This window comes from Pangasianodon hypophthalmus, chromosome 9 (genome assembly GCF_027358585.1).
Source record: "Pangasianodon hypophthalmus isolate fPanHyp1 chromosome 9, fPanHyp1.pri, whole genome shotgun sequence".
NCBI classification, from domain to species: Eukaryota; Metazoa; Chordata; class Actinopteri; order Siluriformes; family Pangasiidae; genus Pangasianodon; species Pangasianodon hypophthalmus.
The window spans coordinates 23,380,031-23,399,311 of NC_069718.1; the positions used below are offsets into that span (position 1 = coordinate 23,380,031).

At 36.3% G+C, this 19,281-nt stretch overlaps 2 protein-coding genes across 2 annotated transcripts in view; both read right to left on the bottom strand.

Moving 5' to 3' along the window:
* The window catches only part of eps8l2 (EPS8 like 2), a 31,607-nt gene extending 25,533 nt beyond the window's left edge, over window positions 1–6,074 (bottom strand). Inside the window, exon 1 of the mRNA XM_026919249.3 lies at window positions 5,844–6,074. The gene's annotated coding sequence lies outside the window, so the exon portion shown is untranslated. The remainder of the gene's footprint in view (window positions 1–5,843) is intronic.
* Window positions 6,075–8,003: 1,929 nt separating this feature from the next.
* LOC113529792 (transmembrane protein 80) lies at window positions 8,004–17,299 on the bottom strand. The gene is made up of 6 exons (XM_026919254.3): window positions 17,239–17,299; window positions 15,122–15,138; window positions 14,746–14,839; window positions 14,263–14,355; window positions 13,924–14,125; window positions 8,004–8,295 (listed from the first exon to the last, which is right to left on the bottom strand). Exons 1-6 carry the CDS (start codon window positions 17,255–17,257, stop codon window positions 8,283–8,285), a joined length of 438 nt encoding a protein of 145 aa, XP_026775055.1. The 5' UTR covers window positions 17,258–17,299; the 3' UTR covers window positions 8,004–8,282.
* Window positions 17,300–19,281: the final 1,982 nt, after the last annotated feature.

The window sequence follows — 19,281 nt, forward strand, 5'->3', positions numbered from 1 at the left end:
AAGGTTGGGCCCTTGAGCAAGGCCCTTAACCACATCTGCTCCAGGGGCACCGTACCATTGCTGACCCTGCGCTCTGAGCCCACCTTCCTAGCAAGCTGGGATATGTGAAAAACTGCATTTCATTGGCTCTGTACTCGTACTCTGTGCAATGACAATTAAGTTGAATCAAATCTAATGATGTCATTCTGGTGTAATGGCTGGTCAGTTCTCACATGAATACTAAGAGATGGAAAATTCTGGAAAGAGGCCTACAGAACTGAGAGTAACAATACTAGGTTAGTCATCAAAGCCAACAAGACAATCAGGGTCCAAAGAACAGCATTCTAGTTCGTCATATGACAAATGCAATCTTATATCAGGAGTGGATAAAAAAAAAATGAACATGTAGCCTAGGTTACACAACCAGAGAAAACCACACAACACTGTGAGGGATCCTCCCCTCCCTCCCTTTTCCGCAGGTTTTCATTTGGTATGTATGATTAAACATGACGCACTTAATGGTGTCGCAATGCACCTTGATGCTATAACTTTAGCGCTATCCTACGCACATCAAGGTATGATCTTGCTGACAGCAGAACAGTTTTGACTAGGTGGATAAATGAGTGTGTATAGATCAGACCCAGGAACATGCAAATATGTGGAATCACTAACAAAACCGAGCAGAATAAAGTGGAGCACAAAACTTTCATATAATTCTCCTCCTAGCACAACATGCATTCACCTCACAGTTAACAATCATCAAGACAAAATTAAGGCACTATCCAGACTCAAATAATGACGAAACTTTCGTCAACCAAAACAAAAGACTGGGAAGTATATTGGAGCTGTTTCTTGCCTGGTATTTGTCCACCTCTGTATGTAATGTCACTACAATCAACACACATTTTTAATTACATAAAATGATCAAAATTAAGAAAATAAAACTCCACTAAACAGCATGCATGGAGTACCATTTTATTCTTGCATTCATTTTGAATCAATAGCCACACTAGCATTGGTAAATATACTCCAGGGCAGGTCTGGTAAGTCATTCTGGTGTTTAATAATTTACCACACTCCTGGGCACAAAAATGGGCCAAGAGCAAAATGGCAAATATTAAGCTCTCAATGGTCTTAACAACAAATCATTGGTCAGAAAATGAGCAAGAAGTAAAGAAATGCACTCCTGAGAGCTCCTGTGCCACCATTTGCTCGATTACCTTTGCTGCAGTGAACTGTTTGTTTGGGGAAAAGCTAGAAACAGGGAAATTCACTTATATAGTCTTCTTGTACACAAAGGTAAAATCATGATAATGATCCAAATGTTTGATGTCAAAGTCAAACTAACACATGTCTGGGTGTACAAAATTTTCCAAAAATATCTTCTGGGATGTTTTCTTCTTAAAAGATTAGTCATTATTTGGTTCTCTGCCACATCTGATGCAGCCCAGCAAGGGCCACAAACCTATCCCATACTAAGCTCCTTTATCTATTTGTTTAATTCTTGCTAATTTCCTCACCAATGATTTGTTGTTAAGACCATTAAAATCTTAATATTTTGCCATTTTGAGCTTGGCCCATTTTTTTTTTTTTTGCCCAGGAGTGTACATGGTCATATCAGTCAGCTTAAAAAGCCACAAACAAATGTGTGTCCACACCACTCCACTTCATGCACTTAAGTTCAATTTGTAAGCCTCGCAAAACAAAGGAGCAGGTCGTAATAATGGTCTTTTACTTCATGTGCAGTGAAAATAAAGAAGCCTTTCATGAACGAATAACACAGACCAGTTGGAAACCACAATGGCCAACTAAAGAGCTTCATGTTGCCCTATCAGTAACGCTGATGACTCTGGATCGAAAGCAGGTTTGTCTGTACTGATGAAACCAGCCGAGAGAATGTATGACAACAGACCAAGAGGAAGTGCAGGTCATATATTTATCTGTTTACCCCTCAGTCCCAGCAAGTCCAGATAAAAACAAAATCCCCAGTGTTAAAGAAACACTTTAATTTTTTTTTTTTTTTATAAAGGTCTAGCTGGACACAAACACTGGCAGAGATCATGCAACACAACATGTGGGATTTTACTGTGTAGGTCACTTGATGAGCTTCAAAACCAATAGGACGAAAAACAAAAGTCTCAAAGTGAAACTGCCAAAATGTGAATAAATAATGGCTACAAGAAACAGAATCCACTAAACTCATACCACAAACCCTGCTGTTACATTGTTAAAACTGAGCAGGAATGGGCTAGTGATGAAATCATCCAAGAAGAAAACCTGAGATAAGAAGAAAAATTGAGAAATTCTTCTTTAGGTAACAAAATATTGTAGACATAGTCATTTCAAGTCTAACCATCCAGTTACAATAGTTGCTTCCGGGAAAGTGTGTCCTGCTTAAGTAGTGTTCGGTAATGATGCGCTCACCATGGTGTTGAATTTTACACTGACTCTGTTTAGAATAGTACCATCTCATGTGTCACGCTCCCCGGTTTATCCAGTTTAGGCCATGTCTCAAATCCGGCACTGTGTACACTACATACTTTATTTTGCAGGGTACTAACAAACACTAACTTTTGCACTATACAGCAGAAAAGGGCAATTTTTAAATTCAAAAAGTTTACCCTAAAACTTCTGCTCTTAATTGCATCTGAAGCACTGTTCTCATTTTGAACTGCAGTGCTCTTTAATGGCTCCTCCCCATCCACTATCTAGAGCTATTTCTCAAATAACTTACTGCATGTATTTTTAGTGCAAATGCTGCATTCACACTGGAAAATCAGACAAGGCGTTCACTCCTGGGCAAAAAAAAAAAAAAAAAAAAAAAAAAAAAAAAGGGGCCAAACCCAAAAATGGCAAAATATTAAGATTTCAATGGTATTAACTAGAAAAATCATTGGTGAGGAAATGAGCAAGAATTACACAAATAGATAAAGGAAGTTAGTATGTGAGCTTTTCCCTTTGATTGCTTTAAATGTTTAAGCCTTGTGGCCCTTGATGAGCTGCATCAGATGTGGCAGAGAACCAAACAATGACTAATCTTTAAGAAAAAAACATCTCAGAAGATATTTTTGGAAAATTTTGTACACCCAGACGTGTGTTAGTTTGAATTTTACATCAAACATTTGAATCATTATCATGATTTTAACTTTGCGTACAATAAGACTATATAAGTGAATTTCCCTGTTTCTAGCTTTTCCCCAAACAAACAGTTCACTGCAGCAAAAGGAAACCAGCAAATGGTGGCACAGGAGCTCTCAGGAGTGCATTTGTTTCAGTTCTTGCTCATTTTATGACCAATGATTTGTTGTTAAGACCATTAAAAGCTTAATATTCGCCAATTTGCACTTGGCCTGTTTTTTTTGCCCAGGAGTGTAGTAAATTATTTAAACACAAGAATGACTAGAACTGCTGAAAAACGAAGAGTGGAACACTGGTCACTTTTTTGCATTCAGTGGTCTCAGGTTCTCTATATAGCGAGAGGGGACGAACCATCATAGTGCCCTGTAGTTTTACCATTTCTAAATAGCTAGAGTTAACCCTTTTAAATTTAAACTGAAGCTGCTCTGAAACATTTTAATCATGTGAGTTATACACAGCAATTTGTCATGTAGTGCAAAAAAACCCTTATATTTGAGAAAATTGAAGTACTGAATAGTAAAGTACATATTGTACAATAGTGCATAGAGTGCAATTTGAAACATAGCCAAAGACTAGTGTTCCATGTTTCATATGGTGGTTCTAGGACATCATTCAGTTATTTGTTATACTACATAGCGAATTTCTCCATGTGAACAGCACAGAACACACTACTCACCAGGTTTACGCTGTATGATTTTCAGCCCTATTTTGCCATTTTGCAGATTTACAAAAATCAAAAGTCAGACAATCAGAAATCAGAAAGAATTCTCTGGTTGTGAGCTGAGTTTGGCAGTCTTAGAACATATAATGTGGCGTTATGTGCTCACCCAACAACCGATTTGGTGCCTTTGTGAATAAAGACAGCTGTTCTGGCAATGTCCGAATTTTTTAATTAAAATCTCAATCTCAGACCTGCTACAGCACTCATCTAAAAGCCACCAATAGAAGGACGGCAGAGGATTATGTGAAAATCTAAACAGCTACAAATACAGAAGTGGGAATTGTGAAACATAAAGGAAACATGTTAAATAGAATAATAGGATAAAACTTCCTTATTAGCTCAAGCTCACTTTGTAGAATATTTCTGTTTAAGCAACCCCATTTTCTTGATGACCCAGATCATGCTGACTGTCGACGTAAGCAGAATATAATAATTTTCTTTAATCACAGGTCTATCGTAAGAGGATCTTCATTGCATAATCTGATAAGGAGAACACATTATTGCACAGTCTGTTATAGAATTTTATTTGGATCATGTCATGCAGTGTTATAAGTGATAATCTTAAAAGATTGCTGTAATTGCACAGTCTAAGCCCAGCCTTAAAATAGCTATGCATATGTACATTTGAGACACAGCTTTATTGATAACAGAGGTTGTAAATGCCTTGGTTTTAGATGAACACATTTGTAATCGTTTCCTTGTAAAACTTTTGGTATATAATAGCGATGGGAATTCTGTCTCTTTTGAGTGAGTCAGATCATTTTGCTCATCTCACCAATAAGAGTCGACTCTTTCGGCTCCCAAACAGCTCACTGCCATTTTTTCTTTTTCCCCCCTAACTATAGCTGAATAGGTTTAAATAAGTGAAATCTTAGTCTACCCTATAATTAGCAAAAAAACAATCCAGCATTTTAAGAAATACAAGTACAAGCATCCCTACATGAATGTTATCATTCCTGCTGTGTATTGTGCTTCATTAAGAAGATTTACTTCATTTATTCTTTTAAGTGATGGTCTCCTCTAATACTCTGAGTACATATAGTACACTCCTGGGCAAAAAAAAAAAAGGTCAAACCCAAAATGTCAAATATGAAGCTTTTAATGGTCTTAATAACAAATCATTGGTCAGAAAACTAGCAAGAATTAAACAAATGCAGATAACCAAATAATGATTAACCAAAGATAAAATCATGATCATGATTAAAACATTTGATGTAAAATTGAAACTAACACACGTCTGGGCGTACAAAATTTTCCAAAAATATCTTCTGAGATTTTTTTTTTAAAGATTAGTCATTATTTGGTCAAGGGCCACAAGGCTTAAACATTTAAAGAAATCAAAGGGAAAAGCTTCCCATAATAACTTCCTTTATCTACTTGTTTAATTCTTGCTCATTTCCTGACCAATGATTTGCTGTTAAGATCATTAAAAGCTTAATATTTTGCCGTTTTGGGTTTGGCCCATTTTTTAAAATTCCCAAGGAGTGTGTATCTTCTACATTACAGGAGACCCTGTAATAAAGCCTCGTACACACAGGTGAGAGTCAAACACATGGCTCATCCTCATCTAATAAACAGTTCAGAAGAACTGGTTTTGAAGAAAAAAAAAACTATCTAAAGAGAAAAAAAAAGAAAAAAAGGGGAAAAATTCGGCTCGCATTCGTGCGTCGGTTCTCAATGTTCTTCTAGAAGAGCCGATTCACAGAGTCGACTCTAAGAACCGACTCATTCACAAACGACACATTACCAGTGTACAGTAAAGTTGCGTGTGTAGCTTAGAGAGGAGAGAAGTAACATAATAACTTGATGAAGAGTAACACTTACAGCTAGACAGCTAGCTTCATCATGTTTTAAAGCTTTAAATCCACTTAAAATACGAATCATGGTGGAACACTGTGGTTTAGTTTACAAAAAAAAAGCAGCAAGTGACTGGAAGACGGACTAACAAACAAACAAACAAACAAATTCAAGGCTCTTTCGCAATAGAAATAATGAATAGTCTTACCCGGTAAGAGCGAATAGATCTCCAGTCCACTGTTGACTCTCAGTCCAAAGCACTCACACACACACACACACACTCACACACAGCAGGTGATTAAGGTGCCATTGCAGCGGACAGACTGTGAGCTGAGGCGCGCGGATGTGGACCTGAACACGGTGTGGCGCGTGCTGAACAGTAGCCAAGGAGACGCAGCACCGGCACTCACGCGGAAAACAGCGAGTGAGCATCAGCGACAGGTGCTGGGCTGAGAGCTCGCGCGGTGGGAGGGGCGATGGGGTCTGATTGACAGGTGAGCTGTGCGGCTCTACCTGCATGCACGCAAGAGGACTCACCTGGAGGAAGGGGGAGGAGGAAGAAGAGGAGGGGAGGAGGAAGAAGAGGAGGAGAACTTACAATAACAACACATGGGTCTGTCGACTGCAAAAGTACAAACTAACGTGAGCTACGAGTTGTGTAACAGCCTTGTACACTTTCTTGTTTTGTCTTACCATGTCAGGGTAACTATCCAGGGACTTGACCTGTGTTTCATTATCTCAAAATACACTTTTCAAGATTTTTTTTTTTTTATTCAGGCTTAACAGTTCATTAGAAATAATCATCGCTGTCTTGGATAAAATTAAGCCATTTGTGATGATTTTTATTTACTTTTTTTTTAAAGGGTGCCTAATAAAGAGATCTAATCAATGTAAAAAAATGGAGAGTAAATTTCAATAGTTGCTTATTGTTTACTTGTAGGATTTCCATCTGGCCACCTATCAGAGCAGCCTGTTTCAGCCAGGTGTGTAATTCAGTATGGTCAGGGAGAGGCAGCTTTACAGAATGAGAAAGGAGCAACATGGTGGAACACAGCCCTGGTTTGGATATCACTGGCTGCCAAGCATGACTTCAGCCCAAAAGCCTCTGTCCTCCCTTTGGTAATGACAACAAAAAGCACTTTGATTTCATTCCCTTTTTTTTTTTTTTTTAGTTTCTCTTAAAACATACATACACAAAGATCATCATGCCTAACAAGCACAGATGTCTCTCCTTTCTGTAACAGACAACATATGCATTCTTTCCAATCCTTTTCCATCACTCTGGTTTTCACTTTCACATGCAAAATGCTCTGAGGTGCTGTAAAATTATACAAAAATCAGTCCGCTTATTCATTTCAAAAGACCTGTTTTGACAGAACATGTTTTGACAGACCTGTTTTTACCAGCCATTAAGTTTTAGTGTTTGTTCAAAAGAAGCCAAGTGCAATAATTATTACTTAACTATTACTTACAGGTATTATACGTACAGTTATAATCCTACCATGACATTTTATAATGATGGTTTTACATTACACAATAAACTTTAAAACTGATTAATCTAATTGTAAACTCAAATTGATCCTTGTAAAGTTAAAATGTACCAGTGAACTACTAAGAGATTGAAATGGTGTTGGCTGGGGCATTGGCAAAAAGATCTTTTTTGTGTTTGAGACCTGTCATCTAACATGAATAAAGAGTAAGGCTGCAAGAGACATGTCTTCATCTCAATTCAAATAGACACACTCCCTCTACTGGACAAACTTAAAATAATAAAATACCTTGGCAACATGGAACAATGGCAACATGCTTCCATCTTCAAATGTTAGTAAAAACATTTCTGTACTAAAACTATGTAATAATATAGCTTAGAAATGACATACATGATTATAAACACAGAACTTTATGAGAGATTGATGTTTTGACCTGCATTTGGTGGCCAGCTTGTAGATCTGAAAGTGCAAATGTTTAAATACTAATGTGTTAAATATAGATGTAGTGCATGCAGTCAGCTCCAGAATTATTGACACCCTTGGTAAAGAAAAAGTTTATGAAAGCAGTGGTTCATTCGTTCAATCTCACGTTTAATTGAGACACATTTTTTATAAGAAAAAAAAAATATATATATAAAAACCCTTATCAAATAATAGATTTTTAACAAAAACATGTGTCACTGTGTGACTGCATTATTTCCTCATTACAATATGTATGTAGTCAGTCTGGTGTAGTTCCATTACAGGTGCAAGCCTGATATTTTTACATGTATGCAGCAGGTATAGAGGTCCTAATAAATGGGAGGAAATCACTTAAACAATAAACCATATTATTACAATTACAGCTTGATGTGTACTGTGGTTTGTTTCAACATTCGTTTCCTAACCTCTTGCCACATTTGTAAAATTCTACAAAAAATACAAATAACCAGACTGATTTTGTTAATGTCTATTTCCTATTCAGTGTGGTTGCAAAATGTAGAAAAATGTAGGTAACTGCATTTTGTCAGTTTTAATTTCTCTTATCCTACTTCAAGCCAGTGCTTTTGCTGAGACAGAGGATCTGCACTGATGCATTATGGAACATGTAGTCCATACGTCAAGTGAAGTGCAGCTGTAGACGTGGATTTATACCATCAGGACAAGACCCTTGTGTGTCATGAGTAAACGCTGAAAAATAAAAGAAAGAGCGAGAAAACTTTAAAAGGTAATAATTAATTATCTTCAGTTCAAGCAAACAAGTGAACATGTAATTTCAAACTGCTAAAATAATCTATGTACAACAATACACTCTTTTACTTTTTTAATGCCCAAACAACTAAAAATTCCCTAGGAGCATCTCTACACATTTTATCCTTATTAAAAGTGGCATGATCTCTGCTCTAAAAATGAATATGCTCATATTGTCTTCCTGCCAGTCTAACTACCACCACTAGCTAACTAACACTTACACTAATGCAAACATTACCTAACACTACAACACTAACACGACCTATCACTAGTAATGGCAAGATACAGGTTTTTAAAGCATTGAAGCATTCTAGCCAGATGTGGTGTAAAATGGTTCCTTTCTCAAAGCTTTAGTTGCACTCTAGACGCTCCTAGAGGTCAAAAGAATATAGTCTTGTGTAGCATGTAACACTGCACTGCGTGTATAACTGCCAATTATACCAACTGTTATAAGCAATATCAAATAAAGGAATTCTTGAATGTGTACTGCTATGTTTTTTTTGGGTTTTTGGGTTAATGTGGTGTCGGAGATTGAGACTGAATATACTTGTACATTGAGACTGAATATACTTGTACATTGTCAGACAAAGTGTTTATGTAAGTGAGAAGATGGTGAGTGAAATCTATAAGGAACATGCAATTAATCTCAGCATTAATTAACAGCAGTAACAATTAAAATGCAAGTTTACATACATATACCTTATTGGGAGATATTATTGGCAAATGACACTGCTCCAAATAAGCAGTGAGGTAACAAGGTTATGGTGCAATAAGTTAACAGTGTACAGGGAAAGGAAAAAGTGGAATAAATAATAATTATGCAGTTATTTGAGATAAACAGAATACAGGTAGAGGTAAGCAGCATGATGCATGCAATATGATGCAGTGGATACATACAGTGGATGAAAAATGCAGATGTGCACGTAGCAATAATGTGCAAATAACAGTCTGATATAAATAATAGTAATAATAATAATGACATATAGTGCAGTGAAGTGCAAGTACTTGCAAAGAATTGCAGATAACAGTTGTGTCTAATGCTAATGTTTAGTTATTAGGTGGAGCCTGGCAGTTAACATTTGCAAGCTGAGTTCAGCATTAGTACAGCTGTAGTGAAAAAGCTGTTCATGAGTCTTTTGTGCGACAACGCAGACTTCTGTAGCGTTTTCCTGATGGGAGACGCACAATCAGTCCATGGTGGGGATGGGAGGTGTCCTTGATAATACCTCTCACTCTCCGCAAGCAACGCTCTCGATAAATGTCTGAAATGTTGGGCAACTGTGTTCCAATGATGTGTTGGGCAGTTTTCACTACCCGCTGTAGTGCCTTCTGGTCAGACACTGTGCAGATGTTGTACCATGCTGTGATGCAAATTGTATGGAGTATTCTGACAACTAGAAGGCTACTCGAAAATCTCCACCAAAACCGAATGCATCCATAAACAAGGCTTCAATTCACCATCGAAGACATTATTACAGGAAAACAACACAAGCATTGATATTGAGCTTCATCAGAAAGCACCCTGCCTTCTCGACATGCACTGCGAAGCTCCAATACCCTAGCCCACTTAGATAACTGGCAAGTTAACTGCTAATAAATTAGCTCATGTGTCACAGGTAGACACAAGGGGGATCTCAGCATCTTGAATCTTGATTTGTACCATCATCATCAAGTTTTCAGCTTTTTTTTAAGACTAGCTAAACCTTAAAACATACCATACTGATAAAGACCATTTTGTTCATCCTTAACATCAGATAAGTTACTAGCTAATTAGCTTAGCACAGAGACTTCAATATCCTGGCTCCGTGAGATTCTCAAATCTCAGATCTGATTGGTCCAAAGCCATAGAACTGGTATAGTGAGATCAATATCTACGCTTTTATGTAACACTTCCCAAATCAGTTTTTCACAAAAGTACTAATCTCCGCTTTGAATAGAAAAATTTTAATTTTGTGCTGTGTTAACGATCTTCACCTAAACAACTAAACTATATAAAACTGAATTTATATGCAGCCATCCAGGAGGAGTTAACCATGCTATCAAAATCAGATTTGTGAGTTAAGGGGCTATTCGAGATACTGTGATGAGGATCTGAACCTTAACCAGCTTTTATCCATCAATCCAAATCATGAGATTAGAAATGATGATTTCTGTAAGAAGGTTGGGCCTGTATCATTTAATGGGATTGGGCTTGCCAAAACCAGGACTAGAGAGCCATGATTTTCATAATTTTCTTTTATTCCCATATTTTATCTTGCCTTTGTGATGAACTCGGTTGTGACATGGCCAAAGAAAAATATTTGAAAGATATCAACCCAGAGAGAATGAAGTGTGAGTGTGAGGAGCAAGCACAGTGAAGAATCCAACTTCTCAGATAACACTGACTGATAGAGCAGCAAAAGCTGGCTTTGGCAGCATCGTCATTTAAATTCACATGAATATTTAAGCACTGACAGCTCTTAGGCCTCTTTAGACTTGAGTGTCCTCGAGCGATCCAAGATAAGGTAAGTGCAACACAACATGATTGTCCAAGTACTTCCTGATAAAGCAAAAACTACACAAACTGTGGCTCAACAGTAGAATCACATACCTGTGAATGGGACTGGGCAATAGATTTCAGTAATATAATAATTCCTTAGTTTTTAATACTATATTATTTAAGTACATTAGAATGGGTTTTTTTCTACTCCTTTTGAAGCGACGCTCCACAGAAATAAAATAAAACAAATTATTTAGATGTCCTCAGAATTATTTAAAAGTAAAAAAAAAAATCTAAACGCTGCTTAAATGATAAATATTCACCCCCCAAAATCAATACTTACAGCTTTGTCTCAGATATCTATATAAGCTTTTATCTATATAAGCTTTTTGATTTTGGCATTTTCTGTCATTCCTCAATGCAAACTTTCTCCAACTCTTCCAAATTACATGGAGAACATTCATAGACAGCAATTTTCAGGTCATACCACAGATTTTCAATTGGATTTATGTCTGGGCTTTGACTCGGCCACTCCAGAACACAAACCTTCTTTTTTAAGCCGCTCCTTTATCGTTTTTTTTTTTTCCCTGTGCTTCGGCTTATTGTCCTGTTGGGATTTAAATTTTCTCCCTAGTCACAGATGTCTGGCTGATTGGACCAGGTTCTCCTCAAGAACTTGCTTGTATTTGTCTCCATCCATGTTGCCAAGCTTTTCAGTTCCTCCTGCTGAAAAGCAACCCCAGAGCATGATGCTACCACCACCGTGCTTGATAGTAGAAATGGTGTTACCTGGGCGTTGGGCTGTCTTTGGTCTGTGCCAAACAAAACACTTTTCTTTTAGATCAAATGGCTCACAAGGGCTTTTTTTCCCAAAGGTTCTCATATTTTGTCACATGCCTTCTAGCAAACTCCAGGCATGCCTTTATGTTAGCCTTTCTCAGAACTGTCTTCCTTCTGGCCAGTCTCCCATAGAAGCTAGATCTGTGAGGAGCTGATGACATTGTTGAGGTCTGTACAGGTTCTCCTATTTCAGCCAGTGAGCTCTGTAACACCTTCAGTGTTGTAGCTGGCCTCTTGGACACTTCTCTGACAATTGCCCTTCTTGCCTGTGCGCTCAATTTGGAAGGATAACCTGATCTTTGTAGTGTCTGGATGCCATATTTTTTCCACTTTGCTATAATGGATTTCACAGTGCTCTTAGAAAGGTTCAAAGCTTTGCACTTCTTTTTATAATCTTTTTTCTTCCTGACAACTTCATCTCGGAACTTCACAAGCAGTTCCTTGGCCTTTATGACAGCAAAATCAGGACTTTTATTGTGCAACCAAACAGCTGGACACAGGTGGATTTGAAATTAACATAGTTCTCAAGACAATTAAATACTAGTCCTAATTTAGATTGTTAAAAGAAAGGGGGGTGAATGTTTATCAGTTAAGCAGTTTTTTAGAGTTTTTATTTGTAACTAATTTTGACGACATCCAAATAATTAATTTTAATTTATTTCTATAGAAACAATACATTTAAATTTGATATTGTAATATAGCAAATAGAGAAATAATCACCGTGAATTTGAATTTCTAGCATTTAATCCTTCTGCTTTAAAAGAGTCTTTGCATTTCAGTTGTGTACCTAATCATATATTGGTTATTGGGTACCAGTTTGAATATCTATGTTGATGCCTATATTGAATTCTAATATATATACATACATACATACATATATATATATATATATATATATATATATATATATATATATATATATATATATATTTAGTTTATATAGCTTCAACCTTAATTTATATAGTTTCAGCAGACAGGCTATAGGTGTAACACAGTCCGGCTGGTTGGGAGTGGTTCTATGGCGTCAAGCCCAACACAAAAGCATATTTAATGCGTATAAGGACAAAGAATCTGCCACACCAGGGCTGTGCTGCAGATAAAATGTCAAGACTCATGAATGACTGGCATATAAATAATTTACACCAAAGTCCAAAGCTTAGAAAACAAGCTGAATTCATTCATCCCCATAAACAATGGGTAAAAATAGAAAGGGCAGGAGCAATGATGCAATCTGTGTAAAAAGAAATCAGACTATCAAGTAGTACTGATGTCTGATCTTTTGTGTTTGTCATCTGGAAATCGTGTGCACTTATTAGTGAACTGTATAAACCCTATTCTTCATTTATAAACCTGTCTCAATAAACCTGAGCATGGTGAGATCAGCATTGAGGCCTCAACTCTGTAACACTTTTTCAGTTAAACTGAAGGCTGCATGGTGACAGGTCATGCATTCTAAAAAAAAACGTCTTAATTTGGCAAATTAAAAAAGCTATGTCAGTATTTATGTAGGCAATTCTAGGTAGGTAGTTCTCTGTATTCAGACTTAACCTGAGTTCATGGCCAGCCCATTAATTTCACCCATGTGCAGTTCATGCTTCTGAGGTTGCCAGATTCTTCTTGTGTATCTTTTCTTACTTTTGCCACAGGAGCTTGTTCAGGCATGGAGCTATGGAGGGATTGAGGGTGTGAAGCTGTAAAAGTGAACATTTGACACAGTCCTCAAGGCTTCATTACATTTCGACTGTGCTGAACACGGTGCTTTCACTGATGGGTTTCATGCACGTTGCTGCAAGCCTATGAAGCAGCACTTGATACACCACATCCTATTATTTGTACAGTGAACTACAAATAGCCTCATATTTTCTACTGACAGTGGCATAAAGAGTTAAGCCTGAGTGAAGGAGTTCACGTGAGTGCTGATCAAGCAATCTTCTGTTATGGTTACAGTTTACTGGGAGTAGACCTAATTGGAGTTCCTTTTTTTGCAATAAACAATGTGGAATATAAAATTCAGTCCTCAAGATAAGTATTGTCTCTGATTAATACCGTCTCCTCCAAGCTTCCACGTGTACACCAAATAAAAAATGTGTGGCCTCTACAGGGCAAGATTTTACCATCCTGCTTAAAACGATGTCATTCATGTTAATCCGGTCTTATCTGCAGCACAGGAGTTGTGTCGCTGTGTCTTTGTCCCTATACTCATTAAATGTCAAGTATAATGCTGTACCATCTGACCCCTAAAGTCTAACCTGGTGAAGCGTGCAAGGGCTCCAAAGCCGGCAACTGCAGAGAGGCCATAGACACAGAGCAGGATGGCGTTAATGATGACATCAGCTCTCAGCACATATGACTGCCACACCAGGAAGTACACTGAGAGCAGAAGTGTGGCTCCTGTGATGAGCAGACTTGCACCTACATATCTCTCGCTCTCCTGCAGGTTGCCTCTCACTCCTGAGTGAGATATAAAGAGGTGTAGCCATAAATTAATAAGACACACAGTGAAAAAAATACAACATCCATGGGTAAATTAAATAAATTAAAATAAAATAAATTAATCAGGTCGAGCAGCTTAGGCAGATCTAACTTACCCCAGTAGACTCTCAAGATCTCGAAAGCAGCCATCAGCAGGAGCAAGCACACATCTAGCGCCAAATAACTGTCAGGGTAACTTAGCACCTGACCTGCATCACACAACGTTTCACGTGCATTTATTTGGTAAATGCTTTTATTCAAAGTAGCATGAGGCTTGGGGTGAGTGGCAGAACACAGGGGATCAACAAACACAGCAAATATTTTCTATGAATGCATAAAATCTTAAAGGTGCTTCGGTCGTCCGTCTACAACAGACCCTACAACACTTTTTCCTGATTTAAGAAATGGATCCAAGTAGAACCTTAAATATCCCTCAGAACCCTTAATTATCCAACAATCCCTTAAAGAACCCCTTTCTCTAAGAGTGTAATCACAAAACAGAAACCTAGGAGTGGTACAACCTTCTAAACAAATGCTGTCCCATTCTTTCATTATGTTTTTCTGCTGCTAATTATTTATTCAGGTATGTATGTACTTACTTTTGTAGATGATCATACAGAGGCTGGAAAGGAAGTAGAAGAAGCTGTAGAATGCAGAGGCGTAGAGCAGAATTTGGAGAAGCACAGAGGAAAGCTGAGGTCTCAGGTCAAGGCTAAATAACTTCTTTTATTTATTTTATTAATATAGCATATTTAGGAAAGGTTAACAAATCAGGCTTGTTTTTAAAGGTACACATTACACATTTTACCTCGTAAAAATTCCCTGTTTATGTGAGTATGTTGTTACGTAATAAGATCCTCTGTATATCTTTTGTCCCAAAATATTAATGTTGCAAATACTACATTAATATCCTCTATGTTATGGTTCCAGCGTAACTAACAGAAGAATATTTAGGTGCATTATAAAAAAGGATACAACACTGGCAGTTCTGTCTGAGGACAATAAAATGGAGACAGAAATTAAAAATTGTTATAGTTAGTTGTATGGATTGTGATAAGTATTGTGCATACAGGATTTTAAAAGGGAAAACTGGCTTGAGTCAATTCTATCTACATTGCTGACTTACTGAATGTCTTCCACAGATCTTAACTAGGCAACAAACTAACGATGGTATACAATTGCACGTGGTTAAGTTGTTGGACTATAGAGCAGAAGGTTGTAGGTTCAAATCCCAACACGGCCAAGCTGTGAGCAAGGGCCTTAACTACTCAGTTTTATAAATGAGATAAATATAAGCTGCTCTGGATAAAGGTGTCCGCAAATGCCGTCACCTGCACTGTCGTGTGTGTGTGTTTGCTGAATTTGTGCTGAAACATTTTGCTCTTGTCACACTACTGGAACCTCACGCAGCCCTGTGTATCCCAGTGTTCCTACTGGCTTTGAGAGAAAGTTTCGTAAATGTTTATAACAGACTTTTACAGCTATTTCAGACTCTTTATGTGCAACTGTCTTGCTATTTCTAAAGGTCATTAACTGTATGATGAACAAAAAAAAAACAAAAAAACATGAAAATATACAGGAAATCATATCAATCATATCTTTTAAGGAGATTAGAAATAATCATTTAGAAATCATATATTTTAGGGAGATTAAGAAATAATCTTTTATAGGAATCATATCTTTTAGGGAGATTAGTTTAGTTTATTCATTTATAAAGCACATTTAAAAACAACTAAAGTTGAAATCAAAGTGCTGTACAAGTTGTATAAAGCAAATCTATACACAAAAATATTTAATAATACAAAATACCAAGAGACAAAAATGGACATTTGCAAGGCTCAGACTGAATTAGAAGAGAGAGAATAAAAGTGAGTCTTCAAGGAGGATTTGAACATAGCAATAGAGGAGGATGATCTTATATGAAAAGGGAGACTATTCCAAAGCCTGGGAGCAGCCACTGAGAAAGCACAGTCACCCTTGGTTTTGGAACGTGAACGTGGTACTGAAAGGAGTAATTGACTTGATGAGCGAAGAGATCTTGGGGCAGTGTACAGACTAAGGAGATCACATATGTATGGTATAGCAAGCTCATGCAAAGCTTTAAAAACACGCTTCCTAGTGACAGTCAAAAGTCTGGCTGCTGCATTTTGCACCATTTGCAGGCGATCTAGAGCGGTTTTAGGCAAGATTAGAAATAATCTTTTATAGAAATCATGTCTTTTATCTTTTTTCTAGGCTAAAGACAATAGGAAAGTCTGAAAACAATAGATTTATAACCTTAGCAACCTCAGCAGTCTATATCACTTTTTAAAACAGAATAACCATATTTTTTTGCAAAACATTTGCCCATTCTTTTTCCAGTTTTTTTTTTCCAATTTGTGTAATAAACACTGTATGATGAAAAACAAACAAACAAACAAAAAAAAACAATAAATGTACAGCAGATCATATCAATCATATCTTTTAAGGTGATTAGAAATAATCTTGTATAGAAACTCTAGAGTCTAAAAACAATAGATTTATAACCATAGTATCTTGAGTCTAATATTAATTTTTAAAAAAGAATAATCAGACTTTTTGCAAAACATTTGCTGATAATCCATCCCTTGTCCAGTTTTTTTCCCCCAACCTGCTAATAAACATATTAATATTTCCCCTTCACTTTACAGCTGTATGCAAGATGACAACATCTGTATGACAAAAAAAAAGTTTTATTTCTGTTTTTAATTTGTTTTGGGCTTTAGGGAAACTTCTGTTGGGTATTTAAAGGATCAATGTTGGCTTTACCTTCTAAATTTTTTAAATAAATAAACAACTAACTAAGCTAACTGAATCTAAATACTGATGTGTCTGCTTTGTTGTTGATTCATTTATAGCACACTGAAAAAAAGCTAACGTTAGCTATGCAATAGTTTCCTACTAAAAATGAGAAACTTAACGTTCAGTATTGAGTACAGAATAAATATAACAGGAAACACTGGAACAAATAATATAACCCCGTCTTCAAAAAAACATTCAAACATTATTTTTTACTACAAATAAACTCTTTCGAAATGGTATTTGTTCGTATCTATGGTAACCATAGTAATTACCCGGTCGTCTCGTCGCCATCTTGGATGTTCACTCCTTCTGCTTTGTGTTGTTATGGATTTAAGAGTCTTTAGCGCCTCCTGGTGAACAGGAGTATAAGTGTTTCATTAAGGGGAAAGAGTTTGCATCACATATTTTGAACTCCAGTGTAAAAGTTTATTCAGAAGTCATTAATAGACTGTCTAGTTAAAATAAAAATTTAAATCATAATAATAAATAAATAAATAAATAAATAAATAACTGACTCCAAAAACCTCTTAGAGGTAAAATAAATGAAACTGCATCACAGCTCTGGAGTTTCTGTGCATGTTTTTCCCACGTCACCGGGGTTTCCTCCAGGTTTTCCAGTTTCCTCTTGCTTCTGCGTGGACTGACAACTCCTGGTGAATGAGTGGGCAGATGGATGTGTGTGTGTGTGTGTCACAGAAGATGAATAAAAGAATGTTGATTAACTCTAAGAAATAGAGCTTGTTGCTGCAGTAGTAAAACACTACACTTCATATATTCAGATTTAATCGATACAGACATTTGGCTACATTATTTACACTCCCAGGGGAAAAAAAATGGGCCAAGCCCAAAATGGGGAATTTTAAGCTTTTAATGGTCTTAACAACAAATCAATGGTCAGAAAATGAGCAAGGATGAAACAATTGCATGATTTTACCTTTGTGTACAAGAAGACTATATAAGTGAATTTCCTTGTTTCTAGCTTTTCCCCAAACAAACAGTTCACTGCAGCAAAAGGAAACCAGCAAATGGTGGCAAATGCACCCTGAGAGCTCCTGTGCCACCATTTGCTCAATTACTTTTGCTGCAGTGAACTGTTTGTTTGGGGAAAAGCTAGAAACAGGGAAATTCACTTCAGTGAATACAGTCTTCTTGTATGCAAAGGTAAAATCATGATAATTATTAAAATGTTTGATGTACAATTCAAACTAACACATGTCTGAGCGTGCAAAATTTCCCAAAAATATCTTCTCGGATTATTGTTTTTAAAGATTAGTCATTATTTGGTTCTCTGCCACACCTGATGCAGCTCATCAAGGGCCACAAGACTTAAACATTTTAAGAAATCAAAGGGAAAAGCTCACATACTAACTTCCTTTATCTATTTGTTTAATTCTTGCTCATTTCCTGACCAATGATTTGTTGTTAAGACCATTAAAAGCTTCATATTTTGCCATTTTTGGCCAAGGAGTGTAGAGTTTTATTCTTCCACATTTGTATGTTCTTGATAATGAAATTTGGTGATACCATTCCTACACCATAAAATCAAGTACTTTCTGTGCACAGTGATTACATGATGCATCAGATACTGAGTAAATAAGACCTGCCACCTTGTAATCATATAAGAGATTAGGAAATGTTCCATGAGTGAAATAGGAACTAGATAAAGAACTAAATGTCCTGGAATCGATAAAATAGGGAAGGTGAGAAGCTGAAAAATAAAAAAAAAGGAAATTATAAATGAAGTATAAATGAAGGAGTTTTTAATTGATATTTTGAGACTTTAAAAGATAATTAAATATATTTTAAACTCAATCTATATTTAATTTTTTATATTTATACATTTTTTCAGTTTCAGGACATTAATAACGTTAGCAAAACATAATACCATCACTATTGTAATACATATTTCTGCGGTCTGTGCAGATGAAAATAAAACACTGGGTTACACTGAGTTTAGAATTAGAGAATTTTAAAATTTAAAATTGTTTTATTAGTTTGTAAATGGTTAAATAGTTTCTAAATGGTCTTGCCCCGAATAATTCGAAGCCTATATACCTGCTAGATTTTTATATATTATTTTTAATTTATGCTCATTACATATTATTTTCTCAGTAACACTGTGTGTTAATCTATTTTTTGTCTTAAGAAAAGGAAATATAATGTCTTAAGAAAGAAATATATCATATCTTTTCTTATTTTGTATTGTAATCTATGTTTATTACAACTTTTCTTTTTTGTAATTTGTTATAATTATTCTGTAAAGCCTTTTGTAAAGTCTGGTAGAGACTATAAAATTATTTTAGTTTTTTTTCTTC